This window comes from Strigops habroptila, chromosome Z, assembly GCF_004027225.2.
Source record: "Strigops habroptila isolate Jane chromosome Z, bStrHab1.2.pri, whole genome shotgun sequence".
NCBI classification, from domain to species: Eukaryota; Metazoa; Chordata; class Aves; order Psittaciformes; family Psittacidae; genus Strigops; species Strigops habroptila.
The window spans coordinates 31892555-31914463 of NC_044302.2; the positions used below are offsets into that span (position 1 = coordinate 31892555).

The 21909-nt window shown below is 36.5% G+C and overlaps 1 protein-coding gene across 1 annotated transcript in view; it reads right to left on the reverse strand.

Moving 5' to 3' along the window:
* Positions 1 to 21909, reverse strand: part of ST8SIA4 (ST8 alpha-N-acetyl-neuraminide alpha-2,8-sialyltransferase 4) — a 55798-nt gene that overhangs the window by 20088 nt on the left and 13801 nt on the right. Inside the window, exons 3-4 of the mRNA XM_030512138.1 lie at positions 21118 to 21375; positions 11018 to 11311 (exon numbers count right to left, since the gene is read on the reverse strand). Coding sequence (XP_030367998.1) covers positions 11018 to 11311; positions 21118 to 21375 — 552 coding nt within the window. The remainder of the gene's footprint in view (positions 1 to 11017; positions 11312 to 21117; positions 21376 to 21909) is intronic.

Genomic DNA, 21909 nt, shown 5'->3' on the forward strand with positions numbered 1-21909 from the left:
TCAAGTGAAAATAAAAAAAAAAGTAATTACGATAATCCTGAACCAAATCATTAGCCAGTTCACTAATCTGTAAGATTACGATTAAACAAAAAAAAAAAAAAGGTCTGCATAAATATAGTTAAAACAATTCTTTTAAAAGAAAAGAAGTTCTTGTCACTTTCTTCATTAAAGCCTTTAAGGAAAACCTGAACGTCTTACTGTTACTTAGTATTATGCTAAAAGTCATAGTATATTGCCAGTGGATTTACTAAATTACCATCAGCCGTATAATTAACAGTAATTTGAAGTGAGATCTTCAGCCTGAATCCAAGCTACTCAACTTCAAGTCATCAATGTTATAGAAATGAAGTGTGTTTACACATTGGCACATTTCCCAGATATTTCATGCCTGGAACTTGCTTTGCTTATTACAAACAAGTTTACAGAAAATGAAAAAATTGAAAACAAAACCAGAAAGACAAACTTCCTCTTCTCTTTCACGTGTGTTCAGCTGATCATTACACCAACAACATCAGAAAGTAGAGATTTCCAGAGCCAATGATTCCTCTACCCATATTCTCTGAAACATGTCCTTCTCCCTCCTCAGAATTCATTCAGTTCACCACCTAATGGACTCCACAGCCAGCCAGTGTCATCTCTACGGACCTGCTGCTACTATGAAATGTTCCTGAGGACTCAAAAGAAACCGACAAACTACAGCAAATCAATTCCCCTATGAAAACCCACGACAAAGCCCTTGCAGACAAGTAGAAATCTCAATTGCTACCACTGGTCTAAAGGTCAAGCCCTGCGTTTTGTTTTCAGTGCTGGCTTACAGTAATCCCCTACAGCCAGCCGTGCTGCAGCATCTACCTACTCAGCACACAGTCTCCACAGTATGGCTCACAGCCGTGCTTGTGAGGTTTCATGTAGCTGTGCAGCTTCCCAGCTGGTGCAGCTATGTGTACCTCACTTTAGAGAGAACATGCTGCAGCACTGAGTGAGGGGTTTCTGTCTTTATCAGCCCTCCAGGTTTTGTATTAGTGATTTTAAAAAGACTGTTAGCTTTGTAAAGTAAGATAAAAAGAAACTCTGAGATTGCTTTCTGAAAGCTTGTTGTCACTTAGAGCTATGTTCTGTAGTCTACCTTCTTCTATACTCCGTCCCTTACAGACTAAAGGTGAGAAAGGCATCATCTGGAAAGTTCATGCCAAACGTGAATCTTTCAAAGCCTACAAAACCCACAGGTGGGTTTTCCACTGTGGGAGCATTCTGGAACAAATAGGATACTGCCCTTTTGTGAATTAAATTTAATCCAAAACTGGTGATTTTAATATAAGCATAACATGTGCCACCTGTTGGTTTCAGTATGATTCGAAAGACAATACTTCCTCTCTGCCAACACCTCTGGTGAGCGTGCCCACCATCACACTGAGACAGAAAAAGAAAAAAAAAAAAACCCTCATGAGCCTCTCAAATGTTCTGAAACCAGCGGTTGCACTTGTTCTCAGTAGGATCTTATCTCAGATCCTTTTACAGATCTTCTTTGCTTACAAGTGGTAAGAGAAAATTATTATTTATTCTGGTGGGAAATTCCCCTGTATCTCACTGATGCTAGCTAATAAATTACAACTAAATTTAAAATGAAAAGGCAAGTTCTAGCAATAACTTTCTCTAAGTCAATTTTCTTTTACCACTTCACTAAACAGATGCCTCAAAAAATGCAAATGATGACCCTTATTCCCACTAAATACAGAATGAAAAATGTAAATAAGCTGTCTCCACAGTGCTCATGACGTATAAACTATTATTTCATAATAATAGTATAAACTATTATTTCAATACAGAAATATTATTTAAAAGAAGAAAGTAAAAATAAAAGTAATGGGCCTTTATATTTTAGAAATAGTGGTTATTTTTTTAATTCTTTCTGTGGTCCATTAATTTACTTCTTGAAGACCTGAAGGGCAAATTTCAAAACAGGACTTCAATACAGCAACCTTATCGTATTAAACTCATAATGTAATCCACACACAATGTTGATCTCCCATACATATACAGACACGTCCTTATGTCTACACATGAGTATAAGGACAGTAGGACACTTAAGAATAGGATTCACAGGAACAAAGTCTACTGAAAGAGATGCATAAGACAGAATGTACAGCGGGGCAGAGGCTTCAGTCTAGCCTGGGAAGGAAATGAGGACTGGTGAGAGATTTAAATCTTATTCCATGCAAAATACAGGCACCTAGCATCTAAGTCATATGGTGTGCCTCCTGACACCAAACCAGCAGAATCCAGACCTGTCCCCTGATGAATCAGTTATTTTGTTTCAAAACATGTTTTGTGCTTAAAACATCACCAGGTATGACAGCGCTCACCTAACCACCTGGCCTCTTTACCTCCGATTGTCTGAAATCACAGAATCATAGAATCAACTGGGTTGGAAAAGACCTTTAAGATCACCAAGTCCAACCGTTACTTTAGGACTGCCGAGTCCATTGCTAAACCATGTCACTAACAGCCTCATCTACATGGCTTTTGAACACTTCCAGGGACAGTGACGCCTATCTTGTTTCTCTCCACAGCTCAAGGAAATGTGTAGCTTTGTTGTAACTGTGTAACTGTGCAGAGTGCTTCTGTAAGCCCGTAAGCACCCTTAACTCCAACTGCCTTCATTGGAAACGGAGGGTTCTTGGAGCCTCTTGGAAGACTGGGTATGGTCAAGGGTGCAATCCTCACCCTTTTTTTTACTTAGTGTGTTAATTATTCTCACTCAGTCTCTTAATTCTTTGATGCAAATTGGAACAGGCTAATAGGCTTCCCTCAGTCTCTGAAAAGCCTACATTTGGCCTCTCTCACCCACACAGCTACTGTCTTGCTCCCTCTTCAATGTCTTCAGTGGGATGGGGGAGAAAACAGGAACAGCAAAAGCAAGAAAACTCATGGATCAAGACAAAGACAGATTACTAGGTGAACGAAAGAAGGGGGAAAAAAGCAATCACTCACCACCACCCACAAGCAGACCGAAGCTCACTTAGTCTCTCAGCAACAGCCACCTTGGAAGACAATCCCCTACCCTTCTTCTTCCACTACCACAGTTTTACTGCTTGCTGACCATGATGCTATATGACATGGCATTTCCCTTTGGTCAGTTCAGGTCAGCTGTCCTGGTTACGTCCCTTCTCAGCTTTTTGCCCACTATCAGCCTACTTATTGGTGGGGGGAGAGTGAGACATGAAGAAGGCTTTGAGGCTATGGAAGCACTGTTCAGCAACAGCCAAACCATTGGCATGTTACCAACACTGTTCTACCTACAAATCCAAAACACAGCACCTGTATTTTGGCCAAGGACTGCCATGAAGAAAGTTAACTCCAACCCAGCCAGACCCAGTACACTTCAGAAAGACGAAGGAACAGGGGCTTTTCTCCTGCACAACTGAGAAATGCTTTCAAGTGTAGACTCCTTGTGTAAAAGGAAGAGGTGGACAGATGTCTTTGGGAAGAAGGCAGCTACTAGCCTTGGCATTTGGTAACTTCAGACATAAAATGCCCAAATGCTACTCAGTGCTTCTGACCTGAAGCACTTAAAGTCTTTCTCTATGTACAAACAAGAACCCAGGGACTTCAAACAAATCTATTAAAGCATTCTTGAAGAAATTCATGTGAACTAAAAAGCAAAGCTACACAAGATACTACGCCAAACTACTCCTTCCTATGCTGACACCACTGCAAGGCTTGTCCCAGTGTATTATTTCACTGAAGGACTGGACTGTTTATTCATTTTCACAAACAACCCAATGAGTTGGAGTATAAGGTAACTGACAGCACCTGGTGGCATCGTCTTTCATCTGTCATGGTCACTGATGCAGAAAGAAGTGCCATCCATACCGCTCTTGACTTAGCTCTGCTAACTCCAGTGTGGCAGCTAGAAGTGTAATACAGAAGAATTACAAAAGGACCTATCACAGGCATGCGTGTCCACTTTCACTCACTTGGTTTGGGCTTTTTGTTTTGTTCCTTCCCCTATCCCATCAAAAACATAACAAAGATCAAAACAGAAAAATAAGCTGCCCTTTAAACTCAGTTTTCCTATTCTTTTTTCTTCCAGATTAAGGGATCAAATCAGAGAAAAAGATTAATAAATATATTCAGAACTAGTAGAATTTGTCATATGATAAAATGGTATCACAACTCTCCACTTTTACTGGAAAGTTCAGATACAAAGGCATTTTTAGCCATATGGTAGTGGGCAAAAAGCTGGGACACAGCCAGCACAGCTGACATGAACCGACCAAAGGGAAATGCTGCACCATACAGCATATAAAGCTATAGCTGTGTTTGCTTATTTCCACAGTACCTCGGTAATTAACTAAGATTTTGAAGAAACCTGTTACTGCCTGGATGCTCAATACAACTGCTTCTCACCACAAAAGCTCAACAAGATCAAAGCTAAATGCACGTGTCTTTGAAAACTCTCGGCAGACATTAGAGTCAAAAAATAGCAGAATTGTTATTACTCTGTTACCTTTCAAATATCACTTAAAAAAAAGAAAGAAACTGGACGGAACTTTCTCATGCACACATGTATCATACAGAATCAACAGACAGATCACCTCTCATGTAAAAAAAAAAAAGAAAAGAGAGAGAAGTTACTCTCCATCCTATTTATACTACTTGCACAGCTACAATTTTTATTACAGAAGTATGATATGGTCAAATTAGAGTTAATTAATTTTCACCATTTTATAATTTTCAGAAACACAGAAATTAACATATTTTACGGAAGAGAAATTAAATAAAAAATAACTGAAGAATAAAAATAACACAGTAGTAAAGTAGTTGTCAAAGTAAACATAAATCTGCAAATACACTGTATGAATAAACTGTTATTTATTCCCTGCTTAGCTGCTAATTAGCATTAGATATAGTGCTGTTGCTCATGGTAGATAAACTAAGCAGTAAAACTTGAAAATGGGAAATTTCATTACTTTTTTTTTATGACTACTTCTGTTGCTCTCCTCTAGCTGAAACCTGAAATTCAACCTTAGAAGAACAAGTTTTACAGGTCTGGAAAGCAAGGAAATGTGCCATTTTATTTATTTCTTTTTCCTAATATTTTGAATATTTGTATGACATGATGAAAAAAGACACAGTCATTTTATATTGAATATAGCATTGTATTTTTAACTTCATGGCTATTTTTTTAATATTTTGTTTTCTGCGGTGGTTATTTATTAACTCGTACTCAAAAATGGCTTTCCTTAAGAAATATATTTTAGCATTAAAGAAAAAAGTAAAGTCAGTTAGCAGAAATAAAATATGGATTGCTCCCAGCAATTGCTTATAAGCAGAGAGCTGCCAGAGAACTATCTGATTTTGGCATGTTTGAGTTTCTCAAAGTATTTTTTCTGTAATTCCCACAGTAAAGGACTCTGGATCCATGGCAAGGTTGTGCGAAAGGTCACTACATTCAAACAACAGCTGTTTGCTCTCACTAGTAAAAGAAAAAAAGACTCTACTGAAAAGTGACCATAAATAGGCACAGCATTCTCTTTACACAGGCAAACCACAGATATTTCAGTGGGAACTCTGCCATGTTTAATACAAGATCAAGCCTAACGCAGCTCTTTCGCAGGCAGTATCATGGAGGAAATAAGCTGAGCTTAGGCAAATCCCACAGGATGTTCACGCGATTGTTCTGTACCCAAAAGACGGGAAGTAATCTTATGTGAAGCAATTTCAGCACTATTACTGCTGAGTGACTAATAGTTCGTGGGATCACTCCAATAGGAAAAAAAGCCAAGAAAACATTCTTACACATGAAGATGAGTGTGAGAACTTTGTTCTGTGGAGTTGGGAGAGGAAATATAAGAAGAAAATTCTCAGAAAACTACTGTATTGTAAAAGACTGTATTGCTTGGTGGGGGTGGGGGTGTTCTGCTGCTTTAGCAGATGTCTTCAGATATTTGCTAGCAGAAGCAGGAGAAGACCTGTGCAAAACACTGGAAGTTTACTCTGGCCTCCACCTAATGCACCAGCAACATTCTTAGTCTCAGGAGCCCGCTCTACACTCTCCAGGGAACTGCAAGGCAGGATCCATAGCGGAAAGCATCTGCTGATACTACTTTCAGGTTTGGTTGTCTGCCACCACTGGAAGTAAACAAGATCTGGACTCTAATCCCAGCAGGCTCAGTTCCTGTTTGCCTACTGTTTAATGCATATTCCATTAGAGCTCTGCTACTGAGTCCAGACTCTATATAGACACTGTCCACACCTCAAAGACTATTATCTCACTTGGAAAATACCATTAAAAATAATACTAATGGAAGAGTTGAGCATTAAATCTCAGGCTTATTAATAAATCAAGTTTCTGAAATTTGTTGCTAAATTAAATTTTAAAAAATGCTGTGTGGTTTGTTATTAGTTACTTCATAATTAACCTTCTTGGCAGTGGCTTTACAGAGTAAATAGATTCTTTTAATCATTTAAGGTCTTCATTTATAGATTCTACTTTTATCTTGAACTCTATTATGCACTGATTACCTCCATTATTTTGTCAATAAGATATGCACAATTACATTCAAAGTTCCATGAAACAGCTTTTAGAAACATTTGGTGAAGAAATCATGCAATGATTTCCAAATCCAATATTCTAACTTGAAATACAAACTTATTTATCAAGAAGTACAAAACAAAACAGAGAAAATAATTTATCACATGAAACCACTTGATCTAAATCTACTGAAGTAAAAAATCTGAATCCAACAGCTATTTAAAATACATTACTGATTAAAAAAATATTTATCATGATGGATTTAGTATTTGCACCATTTGTTTTTAATATTTTGAATCCCTTCGAGATTTTGGAGGAGTTGCCATAATTTGCAGAAGTTTAATATGGAAGAGATCTGCAAAATAGCATATTTTTTTCCAACACCACATTACCCTTTTTATGACCCAAAAAGTGCATAAATGGACAGGAAAAAATAAAGTTTTTAAAAATTATCTTAGAATGAAGTCATTATTCTACTATCTGATCAACAGTAATTCCCAAATATTATGTTCTACTCAGAAAGTGACTTTCGTGAAAAGAGAAGAAAAATAAGAGCGAGATTTTCATCGTTGCATGTGATTGAAGCAAAACTGCCCTATTATTACGGAAAACTGTACACAGGAATACAGAATTTGGCTTCACTAGAGCAGAAGAGAAGTCTAAGAAAGGTAATATTCTGTCTTTAGAAAGTGCCTGTGCCTTATGCTTTAAAGACTGATGAAGGAAAAACATAATTTGCCCGAACACACAAAAAGGAATAGAAACAATACTTTCCAAACTTTGTGGTTGTCAGCCTGTACCTTTCAGCATTAAGAGCCCCTATTAGTACTTACATGTCAGGTTGGAATTATGAACTTTATTGATGATTAGTTACTTACTAAACTACTTAGCACACAATACATTACATTTCAATAATTTTAAGAAAATTTGAGGTGCATTAAATCAATTAACTCTTGATATCTATTTAAATTTACACTAAAAATGTTTGTTCTTTCAAAAGAAAAGAAGATTTTATAATTGCATTTTTCATAATTGTACTTTTCATGAGAGTCACATCTTTTTAGACAGTTTTCAGCCCTGTAGCAGTGTTTTATATTTTTAGATTATAAAGATAGGTAGATGCAATATAATACATTAAAATTTCAAATACAAGCTGCAATTCAACCAGCTGAATGATACAGTTATTCTATAGACCTATGCTATACCACATCTACACGTATTTTCTATGCAGGAAAACTAGCATGGGTGCATAAGTTGTCTGAAACAGGTTAATGAAATCTTTTAGCTTATCAAACATAAAATTCTACCTTTTATTTGTCTCCATAAGAATATGCTTTCAAGTTGAGGACAGCTCTTCAGCAGACTCTCCTAGTATGATGTCTTTGGCATGGTCTAACAAAAATCTTAAGTAGTTAAAAATTTGGGAGGTTTTCAAAATACAAAAAGCAACAAAGATCCACACTGACTTTCTTCACTGATTTTCTTATCTTTAAAGTCTAATTTAGAATAGCTCCTACTAGCTCCATATAAATTATTATTTATTGCAAAATACACATACCCAAATAAAGAGTAAAGCCAGAATGCTTTGGAATTACCAAGGCAAGAAACTAGAAACAAAAGAAGCGAATAGTTACTTGTAAGGAGGTTAAGAGGAGTTTGGTGATGTTCTAAATATTAATACAGTACAGTGATCGCAAATTTCCATTTGTCCGCTCTAAACTTCGGTAGCCTTCACTGAAAATCACTGAGCTACATTCGATCTATTTGAACTATTTCACATTCTCCAAAACAAAGGTTGCAGACGCAAGTAGCTTCCTTACTTCACTGCGTGAAGTAAGACAATCTATGAAAACTGCTTCTTGCAGTTCAGCTTTCCTTATTATGCTTTCATCAAATGGCACCTCCCTCTTGCAGCTTAAAAGGCTGAAACACATAGCGTAAGCCTGACATTTAGTCTTGAACATGTATTTAGGCAGTCTACAAGGGAGACGTGATGCTCTGCATAGGTGTTACTGTGTGTTTTAACATGCACATTTTGTGGGTAGATTTCCTGGTTTTGCTTCTCAGAAACCAACAGCAATCTTCACACTGTTTAGTTTACCCCTTCTGTTTTGCAGCACCACAGATCTCCATTAGGTCATCACTGTTAACTTGATCACAAAAGACTTACTTAAACTTGCAAGTGAAGAGTTTGCAAAAGCATCAGATATAAATATCTCAAGTATATCAAAACAAATTCACAAAAAGAGTAGAGATTCATAAAACAAGGAGTTCCTTTTAGGTAGTGTCTCTTCACAGGCTCACAGATCATCAGTTTACATTGAATTTGAAACAACCATGAGCTTAATAGAATACAGTATCACAAAGATTTTTCTTAAAACTAAATATGTAAGTTATACACACAGTTTCAAATGGCAGCAGACTTAGTTGTCCATTAGTTTCAAACTGAAGTTAGCAGTTGTAACTTGCTTAAACTTTCCCAAATCTTATTGCTCAAAATGGACTGATTTGATAAGCAGGTCATGCAGCTTTAAATTTTAATTTATTTTTCAAGTTACTTTACTTATTTGTAGAAAATACTAATTTTTAGCTTAGGACCCATTTAATTTGAGAACTATTTTTAGTTATTAATTTCTCATACTAGCATGGTATTCCATTTGACATATAAACCTAATAGAACCTAGAGAGATGTAATTTGACATTTAAAGAGACACCTCTCTTCCCCTAGGTTTAACTTTGCTGTAATACAAACCTCATTATTAAGAGCTGCTGTCTAAGAAATCTAAAGAATATTTGTTCCAAGTATTTTACTGCTAACTGAACCACTTCCAAACTTGACTCACAAGGACATATTTACCTCATGCATCTCACTTTGCGAAGTCAAGAGCTAGACCAAAGATAAATTTGACTTCTTGTTTTGTTCTTACTCAGATTACAAAAAAGAACAGTAAAGAACACATGATTATGTTTGGTTACTTCCCACAAGAACAAAAAAGGGAAAGCAAGGTGATTACACAAAAAGTCTTGAAGTGAGGGACCTAAGCTTTAGAGCACAGATTCAACAATATCTGACAGATTTGTGCAGACATTTTAGATGACACTGCCAGGTATAATATGAAATACAGCCTAAATTTTCAGCACCAGTTCTGGTTGCACAGCTTTTATTGTCCTTCTTCCAAAGACACCATGTAGGTGCTAGTTCTTTCTTTAAGACAAAGCCCCTTGAAAGACCTTGAAGCTGAATTACATTCTGAATTACCATTTACATTTGATAGTTTTGCCCAGATTTAGGAAACGGAAATGAGAACAGCTGTTTGTAAACTGGAAGTAATCATATTTATTCAGATTTATACACACACACAAAACCCACTACACCTATCCACGTGTTACAGACCTTTTGAATACTTGAAAATTCAACACATTCAAGGCCCATAAACAGCTGAAGTTTAACTGTGTAACGAAACAACTATCCAGTAACTATGGAAACTGAGCAACACAGTAAAAAAATAAAGAATTTTCAAAGGATTTCCAAATTCCAAAGGGAAGAGATTATTTTCTCCCTGTGCCAGAAGTGTACCACATGAAGAATACAGCAGTTAATCTACCTATCTGAGACATGGCTGAAGCAGAAAAGTCCCATTCAAAGTCCTATATTCAGAAGTCCTAACATCCTGAATAACAACGTATTTCTAAGCTTTATTCTCATACTCTTATACTAGATTTTGGTAGCCTTTTAAACATCCCTTCTGATCTTATTATCTCTGCTGCTTTAACAGTATCAACTTTTTAGGCCGATACATAATCAGTAACTGCTATACAAGCCAATACTAATACTTTACGGCATCTCCTAAAATCTCACAGACAGCATAGTTCAAGGAACACAAGCTGAATTTATCGTATTTTTTTTTTTAACAACTTGTTGCATTAATGTTTTCAGTCATTCTGATCATGTTTTTGAACTGCCCAAGCATCTGGCCAAATTCAAAAGGAGAAAGATTGCCATAAAATCCTAGACGTTTTAGGAAGGATCTCATTATTTTCAGATCTGCCAGGCTTCAATATTTACATGGTTGTAACCTTACCCCTATGCGATTTAAATTCTCTTTTTTAACTCCACAGTCTTGCCCAAAAAAAGACATGTAGCACTTTCACCATCCTCTGATTCGGTAACTCACAAATATCCTTTGAATTCAGACTATTTTTTCATTAATTTATCACTAAAATGACCATAAAGTTTTTTTGTACATAAAATTGAAAGTGAAGAGTTATTGTGCTAATGCTGTTTGCATTACAGCAGGCTAAATAGGTGGAATACATTTACTACCAAACAAACTTATTGTATCATAAATGCAATCTATTACATCAATAACATAAATATCATACTCCTTTTAACATTTTGAGATTTTTTTCTGCCAGCTAGGAATTCTAGTTATGAGCTTCATTGTTCCAAGGACAGACCAGTCTTTTCCAGACACTTACCCTCTGACAGCATGAATAAGTCTCAGTGATGGATAGGCAGTTCGCACTTTCAATTTATTCTTAAGGATTAATGCATTAACCCACTCCACGTGCTTCTCTCCACCTTTGACCATGAAGGCAGGAATCCAAAGGACACTCTCATTCAGCATGGATAGTCTACGCACAAATTTTTCTCTGTCACTCTCATTCCGAAAGCCTCCAAATGCTCTTTGTACAACTGATGGGTTCATGGTAATAAAATCAGATTTAGTTCCCACATCGGCAGCAAACTCCACCACAGGAGCTAGATTGCACCTGAAGAGGAAAAAATTAATGGAAAACCGAAAATAAGCATGAAACATTAACTCAGGAAAAAATGTGCATGAAAGGAAAGCTGAAAATGAACATGCAAGCCCATTTCAATTTAACATGAGAAAAAAATACCAGTGATCTTACCCATTATTATATCAGCATTTTATCCAAGTTGGACACTCGTTCAACATGTTTTTTAAAGCACTGAATTTACATAATGCTGCGAGGAAAAAAAAAGTGTTCTTTGTACATTTGAAAACCATGTCGTCATGCTTCAAAACGCATCAACAGCTTGAGTAGCACTTATGTGTAACAGTATGCTTTCTAACACCTGACACCTTTCCTGAGTGTTCATTTGGCATCATGTTACCAACAGCTCACACTCTTAAAGGAAGCTGTGACAGCCAATTAAGGTACAATTTACACAGGTTAGTCATTGTCCTTTTCTTTTTTGTTTTTACAATACAGTATTTAAATATGATTTTCAAATTAACTTTACCCCATGTTAAATGAGTGTTCAGTGTTTTGGTGTCTAGTATTATTACTGCAGCTGATTGGATGTTTTGAAATTTATTATTTTCATTTAATCTAATTTTTTTTTAAGTATTAATATTTCCATTTTTCCTCGATGTCTCATTTTCAAATCTTGTTTAGTTTTGAAGTAGCTTTATGTTCTTTTCTAGACTTGAGAAAAAGATCTCATCAAGCCTTTGTTCTGCAGGTTTTTACTTCGGTCATATAAATACACATATATTATTCACACAGAAGCAGCATTCTCCATTGGCAGCATTGGATGCAGGTGACAAAATGTAATTCAGAAATTAACTGTAATTTCAGTGACTGGTGTGATCCAAATGAAACAAATCACCTCCAAAACATCCTCAGTGAAATAGCCTGTAGCTGGTATGCCTCAAATAAGTATCTTGATAGAATATTATTTTCACAATTTAACAAACTGTTCTGTTGAGGTGAAGGATTCTAAGAAGCAGTGTCAGAAGCAGGTCCTTCAAAACATTTGCAGATTATTTTATTCCTAATATAAGTAGTATTCTATTAGTTCTAAGGCCTGCCTACCTTGAATGTCATTACTACTTGATCAGTAGTATACTTAATATCAAATACTGCACAACTTCCATAAGTAATAGCAATTCAAATGCACTCAGTAACAATGGGGTTTTCTGTGAACAGTTATTTAGTTTATCAGTCATATTTTTCAAACCTTACTGTCTCAAAATAGACACCTGATTATAATACTAGAGGTAGGTAAGGCATTTTGCTTTCCACATGCTCAACACCTCTTAACCTTTGATCTTTTAAAAGTTCAGTTACATAAATTCGGATTAGTAGCAGTGCTGAAGTTTGAAATAATGTAATAAATAAATCATGCTCTTTTGAAAGGCTCTGTTTCCAAAGAAATAACTAGCTGCTGTTAGCAGTATACTGCTAAGATTGTTATTTTAGTAGAACACGTATGCAAGACAAGGTCTACACAAGTTTCTAGCTCTTTAAAGAAAATAAACATTACTAAATTAGTTGTAGCTGACCAAGTTGTAAAAATATTACCCTCATTAAGCCCCTTCTCATTTTCTTAGTGATTACTTCTTTCAAAGAAGGATTTTAGTGCTCATTAAATGAGAAGTATATGTACTCCATATTTATCCACAAAGTTGGAAAATATAAAACACCTGCTAAATCCCATCAACTAAAATCAGCACATTCTTCAGCAGGGATTAAATGGAAAAGTTATGTCAGAAGTGTTTCCATATGAGTTCAAGAGTTTATATGCTCCTGATGAACTGTTGTCCTGGGTTCAGCTATAGCAGTCATTTTTCTCCTGCTTAGTAGCTGGTGCAGTGCTGTGTTTTTTAACTTTCAGCCTGGGAACAACGCTGATAACACCGATGTTTTTAGTTGTTGCTAAGTAATGTTTATTCCAACCAAGGACTTTCTCAGTCTCATGCTTTGCCAGGGAGGAGGGGAAGCCGGGAGGAAGCAGAGACAGGACACCTGACCCAAACTAGCCAAAGGGGTATTCCATACCACAGCACGTCATGCCCAGTATATAAACCGGGGGGAGTTACCCGGAAGGCCCAGATCACTGCTCGGGTCGGGCTGGGTATCGGTCGGCGGGTGGTGAGCAATTGTATCCTCTTCCCTTGTTATTTCACTAATCGTTATTATCATTGGTGGTAGCAGTAGTGGTTTTGTGTTATACCTTAGTTGCGGGACTGCTCTTATCTCAACCCGTGGGAGTTGCATTCTTCCCATTCTCCTCCCCATCCCTCCGGGAGCAGGGGGAGGAAGAAGCGGGGGGGGGGAGTGAGCGAGCGGCTGTGTGGTTCTGAGTTACCGGCTGGGCTCAAACCACGACAACTCTAACACCCTAAACTGCTAGTACCAAGTAATTTATATTCACAGATGAGTTCAAGAAAATTTTATAGAAAGGTATCATAAAATCACAGAATAGTTTGAGTTAGAAGGGACCTTGAAGGGTCATCTACTCCAACCCCCACCAATGAGCAGGGACACCTTCCACCACATCAGATTGCTCAGGTCCAACCTGACCTTGAATGTTTCCAGGGATGGGGCATCTACCACCTCTCCGGGCAACATGTTTCAGTATTTTACCACCCTCACAGTAAAAAACACCTGCCTTATATAAAGTCTGAATCTCCCCTCTTTTAGTTTCAAACTGTTACCGCTTATCCTATTGCAGCAGGCCCTGATAAAAAGTTTGTCCCCAGCTTTACTATACATTTCAGAGCTAATAAAACTAGCTATTGTGTATTTGCATATAGTCTTGAGTACATGTAAATATCTTTTGTTACCTATCTCAGTTTTCACCTTAACCTCTAACGCATTTTTATGCTATGCCACAGTTTCATGCAGTTGGAATTTTTATGTTTGCTAGCAGACGTCAATGATCTCCCACCAATTCTCAGCACCCTTGTAAGAAAACGTCAGAGCCAGAGACAGATAGACATAAACACATACTTATTTTCTTCTAAGTCAAACTAAGAAGCCTATTAACTGAACAACTTTGCAATAGGCACTGCAATGCCCTTAGCTTGTTATATTCCTTAATTCTAGCTCATTTGTCGTAAGGCACAGAATGCAGAAAGTATTGACAACAAATGATTAGGAGCTTGCACCGCAAGCTTTACCTTTATGTGCCTAGGAATTTATACACAACAAATGAAACCTTTGGGGTTTTTTGGTGGGGTTTTTTCCTTTTTTTGAAGGGGGCAATAATATGCAAGTCAAATTAATGGTGCAGTCCCTGTTCTTCCCATGACATCAGCCCAGACCATATCCAAACCTCAGTGCAGCTTACTATCAGGCAGCAATTATATGATTTAGGTAATCAGTAAGTTTACAGGGCCACCTAATTTACATAGTATTTGTGTATAATCATGATACTGAAAGGCAAATATATATAGAAAACATTCACAGTAAAAATGCAGAGGTTCCCAAAACAAGCTTTCAGTGTGATAGCAGAAGATTTTCCACAAGAACATGTACTGCAATGCTACCACTAAGAAGAGATATGGGATGAAAGTGAAATATTACTATATGTCTGAAGCATCACACGGTTTTGGGGTATCTATCTGTAGAATAACTGAGATCCTAAGATATACAGACTTAGTGATTGAAATTCTGCTTCTTCCACATCTGCCTGTTGCATATACTGGTTACAGTGGGATACATTAATAAAAATTTGGGGGGAAAAGAACCAAACTGCCAGTGGCTGGAGTTGCATGCCATAAGAAAAGACTGAAGAATGGAGTAAGAGCTACTCTACCACACTTACATCAAAGCAATCAGTCCTGGGTTTGCTGTGACACCTTTATGGCCCAAACACACCCATAACATACTTATTCTTTTAGATAGCAGAGCTTAACAAAGAAAATAATAAAATCGTATCCACAAAAGTACACTCAAGTTATATGTCAGTTATTCCACAGAGACTCTCAGTTGAACTAGCTTGGTCATTAATAAAACTAATAAATTCCACGTATATGCATGCAAATGTCCAACATATAATATTCGTAGACCACATATTGATATTTTCATGTTAATTTTAAATAAAACCCATAAAAATTTGCTTGAGTAAAAGTGATAACTATTTCCATTTTATTTGACTTCGAGAACTAAAAGAATATTCTTCATAGAGTAATAATACAAGAACTGGCCATGAATCTGTACACTTGTTAATCCTTTAACAATCTGTGCACTTGAGGTCTAGTGGTTGAAATAAATATTTAGAAACCACTCTAAAGCCCAAGCTGCACAAAACTGCTGAAGAAACGTGCCGTGTTTCATTAATATCTCCTCCTTGTGCAAAGCCAAAAATATCCATCGCACAATACTATCACACACACTCTGAGAAGCCAAAAAATTAAAACTAGATTGTTGCTGGAAAACATAATATTAAACCTCTCCGAAACATAAGACATTATTCACTTAAACTAGTACCATTAACACACAATCTTCCTTGAATAGTCTGCAAGCTTTTATATTCAGGTTCATATCTATATTCCTGTAAGAATCAAAATTGCAACCCTGAATTCAAAGATTCTTGACATTTTAAGAACAAATTGCACCCGGTTCTTCAAAGAAAGGTGTGCAGCAGCACAGCACTGTAGTGCCTTTCACATACACATTTACCCCCAAAAAGGGAGTTTTACAAAGAAACCCCAGGCACAAACCTCCAATTTCCCCCTGCCGAATCTAATGATTAGTAAAACGTATGGATTCTCACGTGTTCTCTATACTTGTTTGATTCCTGATAAAACTACAACTGTTTTCTGAGCCTTCTAAAGTTCTGTCCTTAAATCTCTGCCCACATCACCTACTTAAGAATCAACTTCCCTTTAAAGAAAAGGAAGCTGCACCAAAGTTTGAATTATAAAGTTTTATGGAGGGTACCCAGTACTGTGGCCCACCAGCCTAAGTAGCATCAGGTGCTACCTAGTAATTGAGGAAGAGATTGACTTCGTAAGAAGACATCTCTGTATCAGCTTTCACTCCACGGTGGGCTGCCCAGAGTAGCGGTCGCGCAAGGACCCTTCCAGTAGCTGAAGAAGTGGTGAGGTGAAGCCAAAAAGAGAAAATGTAGCCACAAGAAGTCAGGCCTTCTCCAAGGTTCTCCAGAGGTGGAAGCCACCCATGTCTAACTTGACAGGAAACACCAAACAGCTACATTGTGCTCCCCTTTTCTCAGGCACCTAAATGGCTGTGCAAGAACATCTGAAGACTATGGCTTTCTTCTGCTTTCATTTGATGTTTCAATGCAGTGTAATAATTTGTAGGAAGAGACAGAGGGCAAAAAAAGAGCTGCCATAGTTGAGAGCTGAAAAAGGTCTAATGAGCTAGCCATAATATATTCAAATGTTATTTTTAAGCAAAGAATCATGTTTTAAAATAAGTTTGTTAAATTAGCAACTTCGCTTTCAAGGTATCTGCAGGGTCTACTGGCACAATGGTTATGATCCAAGCAATGTGTATTAAATACCTGGACATAAAAGCTGATACAAGTTACAGAAACAGACGAAAAGTTCCAGAATATAAGGACATTAATATCCTAAATCTTTTAATTCTGACAAATTTATGATTGTTTTTCCCTATCAGCTAAAGGAACAATACCTAAGAAAGAAGCCACTACCACTCTTTGCTCATGTATTACTATTAGAAGAGAAATTTACATTGTTCTCTTTAAATGAGCAACCACAGCTCCATGGTATGGTTAGAAGATCTGTCTTTTCTACTTCCTGAACAGATACCCTGTCTTCTGCTCATATGACAATTGCTTTCCCGCAAAACCAAGACGTCAAAGAGGAAGTCAGATTATCTTCCTCTTTGCACAGGATAAAACAACAAATTTATTAAACGACTACAAGCTTTCTCCATGTCAAATTTACTAACCACAAGAATTGCCAAGATAAAATAAAAGAAACAAAAGTCAAAGGACACTGGAAAGCTGCATTTGCCCAGCAAAATTTTATCAACGACAGCAAAAATATTTAGACTGATCCCTAGGTACTGTCAGAGTTAGCGCAAAATCACTGCAACAGGAGAAAGAAAAGTAGTAACGTAGTAACTAGGCACTTCAATCCAAAGAAAGATGTTTCTTGCCCTAGCAGTTTTAAGCTAGTAAACAGCTTCACTTAACAGGACTGTCCTCCACATGAAATGAAATGGACTTTTCCAAGAATAGTGTTACCACAAGAAAAAATACAAAACTGTTTACTAGGTTTGGTGGGTTTGTTTGTTTGCCTGTTTGCTTTTTAACCAAGTAACTCCAAAACACTACCTGGCCTCAGCCTTTGAATAGTTCCCATCATGAATGCTGAATTCTATTAATTTAAAAAAAAAAAAAAAAAAAATTAAAAAATTCTTCTGATCTTTGGCATTGTTCAAATTCTGAACCCAAAGCTGAACTGAATTCTTTTTGGTACTCACTGGCTGCCAGAAGTAAATCCAGGAATCTGAAAATTATTACTTAGCAATGTTTAGTATTGTTATTTTACATTTAAAAAAAAATACAGTTGTATTTTTCAAGAAATCCTATGTAACTTACTGCATTTCAAAATGTACTACTTACTCTAACAATTTCATCTCTTCTGTAAGTTTTAACAGCTAATACAGCCCTGGCATGAGAAAGCGTAGAGAGTGGGGGAATAAGATGTATTGCATTTAAATCTTACAGGGATTGAGCAGCATGTATCTGACTAAGAGCTAGAGAAATAGATTAAAACAGTACAGTGCAAAAACCAGCACCTGCAACAGCACTGTGCAATTTATAGATCTTAAATGTAATCTCATGATCTCACATTTATATACTGATTTATTTTATGGAATTAGATTTTAGAATGTTTCAGTTCCTTTCTGGGTATAGCACCAAAATGCAGCATGCTATAGCTCATCACTACAAATGTAGTAGAGGTGCGAGGATCAATAGTCACTTAACAGAACATAAAAGGTAAGAGGTAAAAAGGAAAGGAATATGAGAAACAGGATAGTTTATAGTCAGCACATGGGGGTTTTTTCAATAGCAAAGTCTCCCTGCTTCTTATTTTAACTAGATGGGTCATATTTTCTATTGTCAACACAGGTATGACTTCACTGAACTTGTGGAACTAATCTGTTTTATCCTAACAGAACATATGTCTCTAAATTCTTGATTTCTGATGCCGGGAGAACAAAATAAGGCCTTATGTAATTAAAACTAAGACACTTTAAAATGCTCAGTAAATACAGTAAATCTGCTTATGCTGACAAGATATTACCTTGCTTTCATAAATTATCCTTATTTATGCACTTTCAGGGATGCCTGAAGAAAAAGAATTGCATTGTTTTACTTGTAAAATTTGCTGACAGAATTATATGTTGGCTTGCAGGCATGCTTATTATTTGACTCTAGTTTAGGTGCCTATTTTTAAACATTTTTTGTAATAGATGCATTCTAATTATCCGGTGATCTGCTTGATCAAATGTTCTTTGAGAGACATTGTTATATAGAAGGCACTGAATAGGCTGGAATGTATAAAAGGCAGACAGACAGTTACTAGAACTTTGGATTACTTTCAAAGACACTGAGAGATACAATCAAACAAATTACTTTAAGTACTGGGTAGTGACAATCTTCTTTACCCTTAATAAAGCATATACTCTGTGTCTTTATCAGGCATTGCTAGTATCTTCATACCACCTTTATAGGAGCATTAAGATTCAGGATATTGAGTCTATTGTACTGTAATGCACATACTGCTGGTTGCCTGTTGTGTCCTCGTCACTTTCTCAGACATTCACTATCAGTTTTGTCATTAAATTAATGGTATTATTGGTGTTAGAACTAACATTAGAACTAACTACTGCTTTAAGAAACACCTCTCAAAACCACACTCTTTTGTTTCAGATCTCAAAAAGAACATACAGTACTATTAAAATCAACTGATGATATATTTAACCAAAACAGCATGACATACTTGTCAGAGCACACAGGCATAATGCACTCGGCACCAGGAGATTCTACAAGATGTTGTTCATCTAGCTGCATACCGTACATACAGCAACTGCTTTTCAGAACACCACCAGGTGGTGAGTAGAATGAGTGCATTTTACTTCTAGAGAAATCAGCCAAAAGCAGAGAGTCACAGAGTGTCATGGTACATTTTGATACCATAGTCCTAATATCATACAGTTTAACCTATGAGACAATCTGTGAATTTCTAAACTGTTTTAACTTTAATTTGTAAATCCAAAAATTTCACTGTATTAAAATTCTCTATGGGCCATAGTGTCAAGAACTCTATTCCTTACCTGACCAAGTTTATTATCCACAGTATCATCAGCCTAGTTATTCTGATCATTTCACCAGTCACACCCCATATGAGATGTTTCTCCAGTCTAAATAACTGATCAGCAACAGTAGCTTCCTAATGTTCCTATTAAGCTTCACCGTTCTTTTATTCATACACTAATCTTTAAGAATATCTTTACTCCACATGACTTGAATTAGTTAAGATCCCCTATCAGATATCACCACCTAGCTTCATGGCTAGTTAAAATATGAGGAAGAGCATGGAGATGACTTCAAACCAATTCAGCACATGACTTGAGTAAAAATATGTTGCTTGCCTTCTGAAACAAAATTTTCATCCGGAAAATCTAGTATCTAAATTTTTCTGTAGTCCTGTTAAATGAATCACATTTAATCTCTGAAAGGGTATAAAGCATGTAATAGGCTAAATGAGGTTTAAAAATGCGGTATGTATTTGGGGATTTCTTCTGCAATAAGGATGCTAATTTGAAAGACTAGTGGTACAAGCAAAACAAGTAAGAAAAATGAAAGAGTGGTGTGTTACTGTTTCAGCTGCCACTTGCTAGTACACCTTTCAAATAAAATGCAACTTTTATGAGTATATCCTGTTTTGATTTATATACTGAAAAACTATTATTTTTCTTTTCCATAGCCTTTTGATATTTTTTTTGCCACCATCCTCCTTCAAGGTGAGAAAAGAAAAAGCAAATTACTCGCAATGACAACTATTTCTATATTGTTTCTGTCACTGCCCTTCTGGTTTCTGCCCTTTCATCTTTCTCAAACCAAACCAATCAAAACTTCTGCTCTGAAAGCAAAAGAACCCATCTTTTGCCCAACTTTCTCTATATAAATATAATGCCAGGCTGCCAAATCAGGCCAGCTATTCCTCTTTATTTCCTATTAATATGTGAAGTCCAAAGGTATTCTATTGTATGTGTTTGAAGAATGAATTCACAAGTGAAGCATAACATTTTTTCCCAAACTGCAGGGATACATTTTTAGACCAATGTGAAGGGAGTTAGATGTGTGACTTCCAATTACCTTAACGGCAGCCATCTGCTTCAACATAAATTCATAACACTGAAATTTTACCCCATGGTGCACATAAGTAATGTAGTAATGTAGTAATTTACAACAGGCCATCTTTATCAGCCAAGAGCTAAGAAAGAGTATTTTTGAAAGATAAAACATTGTTCTACCAAGGCCTCCAAAAGAATATTTATTTTGTCTGGAATAAAATCAACAAACAGCAAAAATACGTAGCACAAACCTCTCTCCTTTGGCCCCTGTTTTATTTTCACTGTAAAAATAATCTTCTTGTCAACAATATGAGCATGTATTTAAATTTGGGGAATCACATGGTAAAGGATACCATTTCAGATTAGTTTCAGATAATGCCTGAAATCTGAAATTAAAACACTTCTCTCAGCTTTTCTCCAATAAATATAGCAGGCTATACCTTCAACAGCAGACAAAAACTCACCTTATTACAAACTCGTGGCTATCAATCTCTTTTCCACATCCGCTATCCAGCAGGATGCCAGAATTCCCAACAACTGCACAGGTTTTAAATCGGCGATTCTTCATTGGGGAAACTTCAGGGAGAAGGCTGTGCAAATCCTGAGAAATGTTAAGGGTGCGACGTCTGTCCAGTACATAATGGATTACATCTCCTGGCTTGAAGCTGCTTTTGACCACTGATACATCTCTTTCAGCATCCAAGAATCGAAGAATGTTCTTTCTGTGTTGACAGAAAAATGTAGAGATAAAACCCAACACTCACTACTCATGCAGAGTCTACCTAATAATAATAGACTGTACAGTGCATATAAGATAAAGCAGAGGGCAGATAGTGTCAGACAGACTAAGGAGTAATTTCCCATGCTCTAGGATGGAGTTAGAGTAAAGCTGTTAGGACAGAGTTGAAATCTTTGTTACAATATGACACATAAATACTCCAGTAATAGAGCTTAATGACCTCCTCTAAAGGCACTGAGAGACCAAGAGAAGACAATTTTGGAAACTGGAAGGCATACTATTTTTGAGTACTTCGCAAAACTTTGGAATAAACACATATTTGAAATATGATCATAAACATAGTTAAATATATGAGGTATTTATGATTTAGGAAATAAATGTTCACTACCATCTCATTTCTCAAAAATCAGCTTAGTTTAGGAATGCCCATGTTTTCTTATGGATTTTTATTTTACTGTAAGAAAACATATTCAGTTCAGTGTAACTTGCTCCTAATTAACTGAAGTTCAGCCAAAGT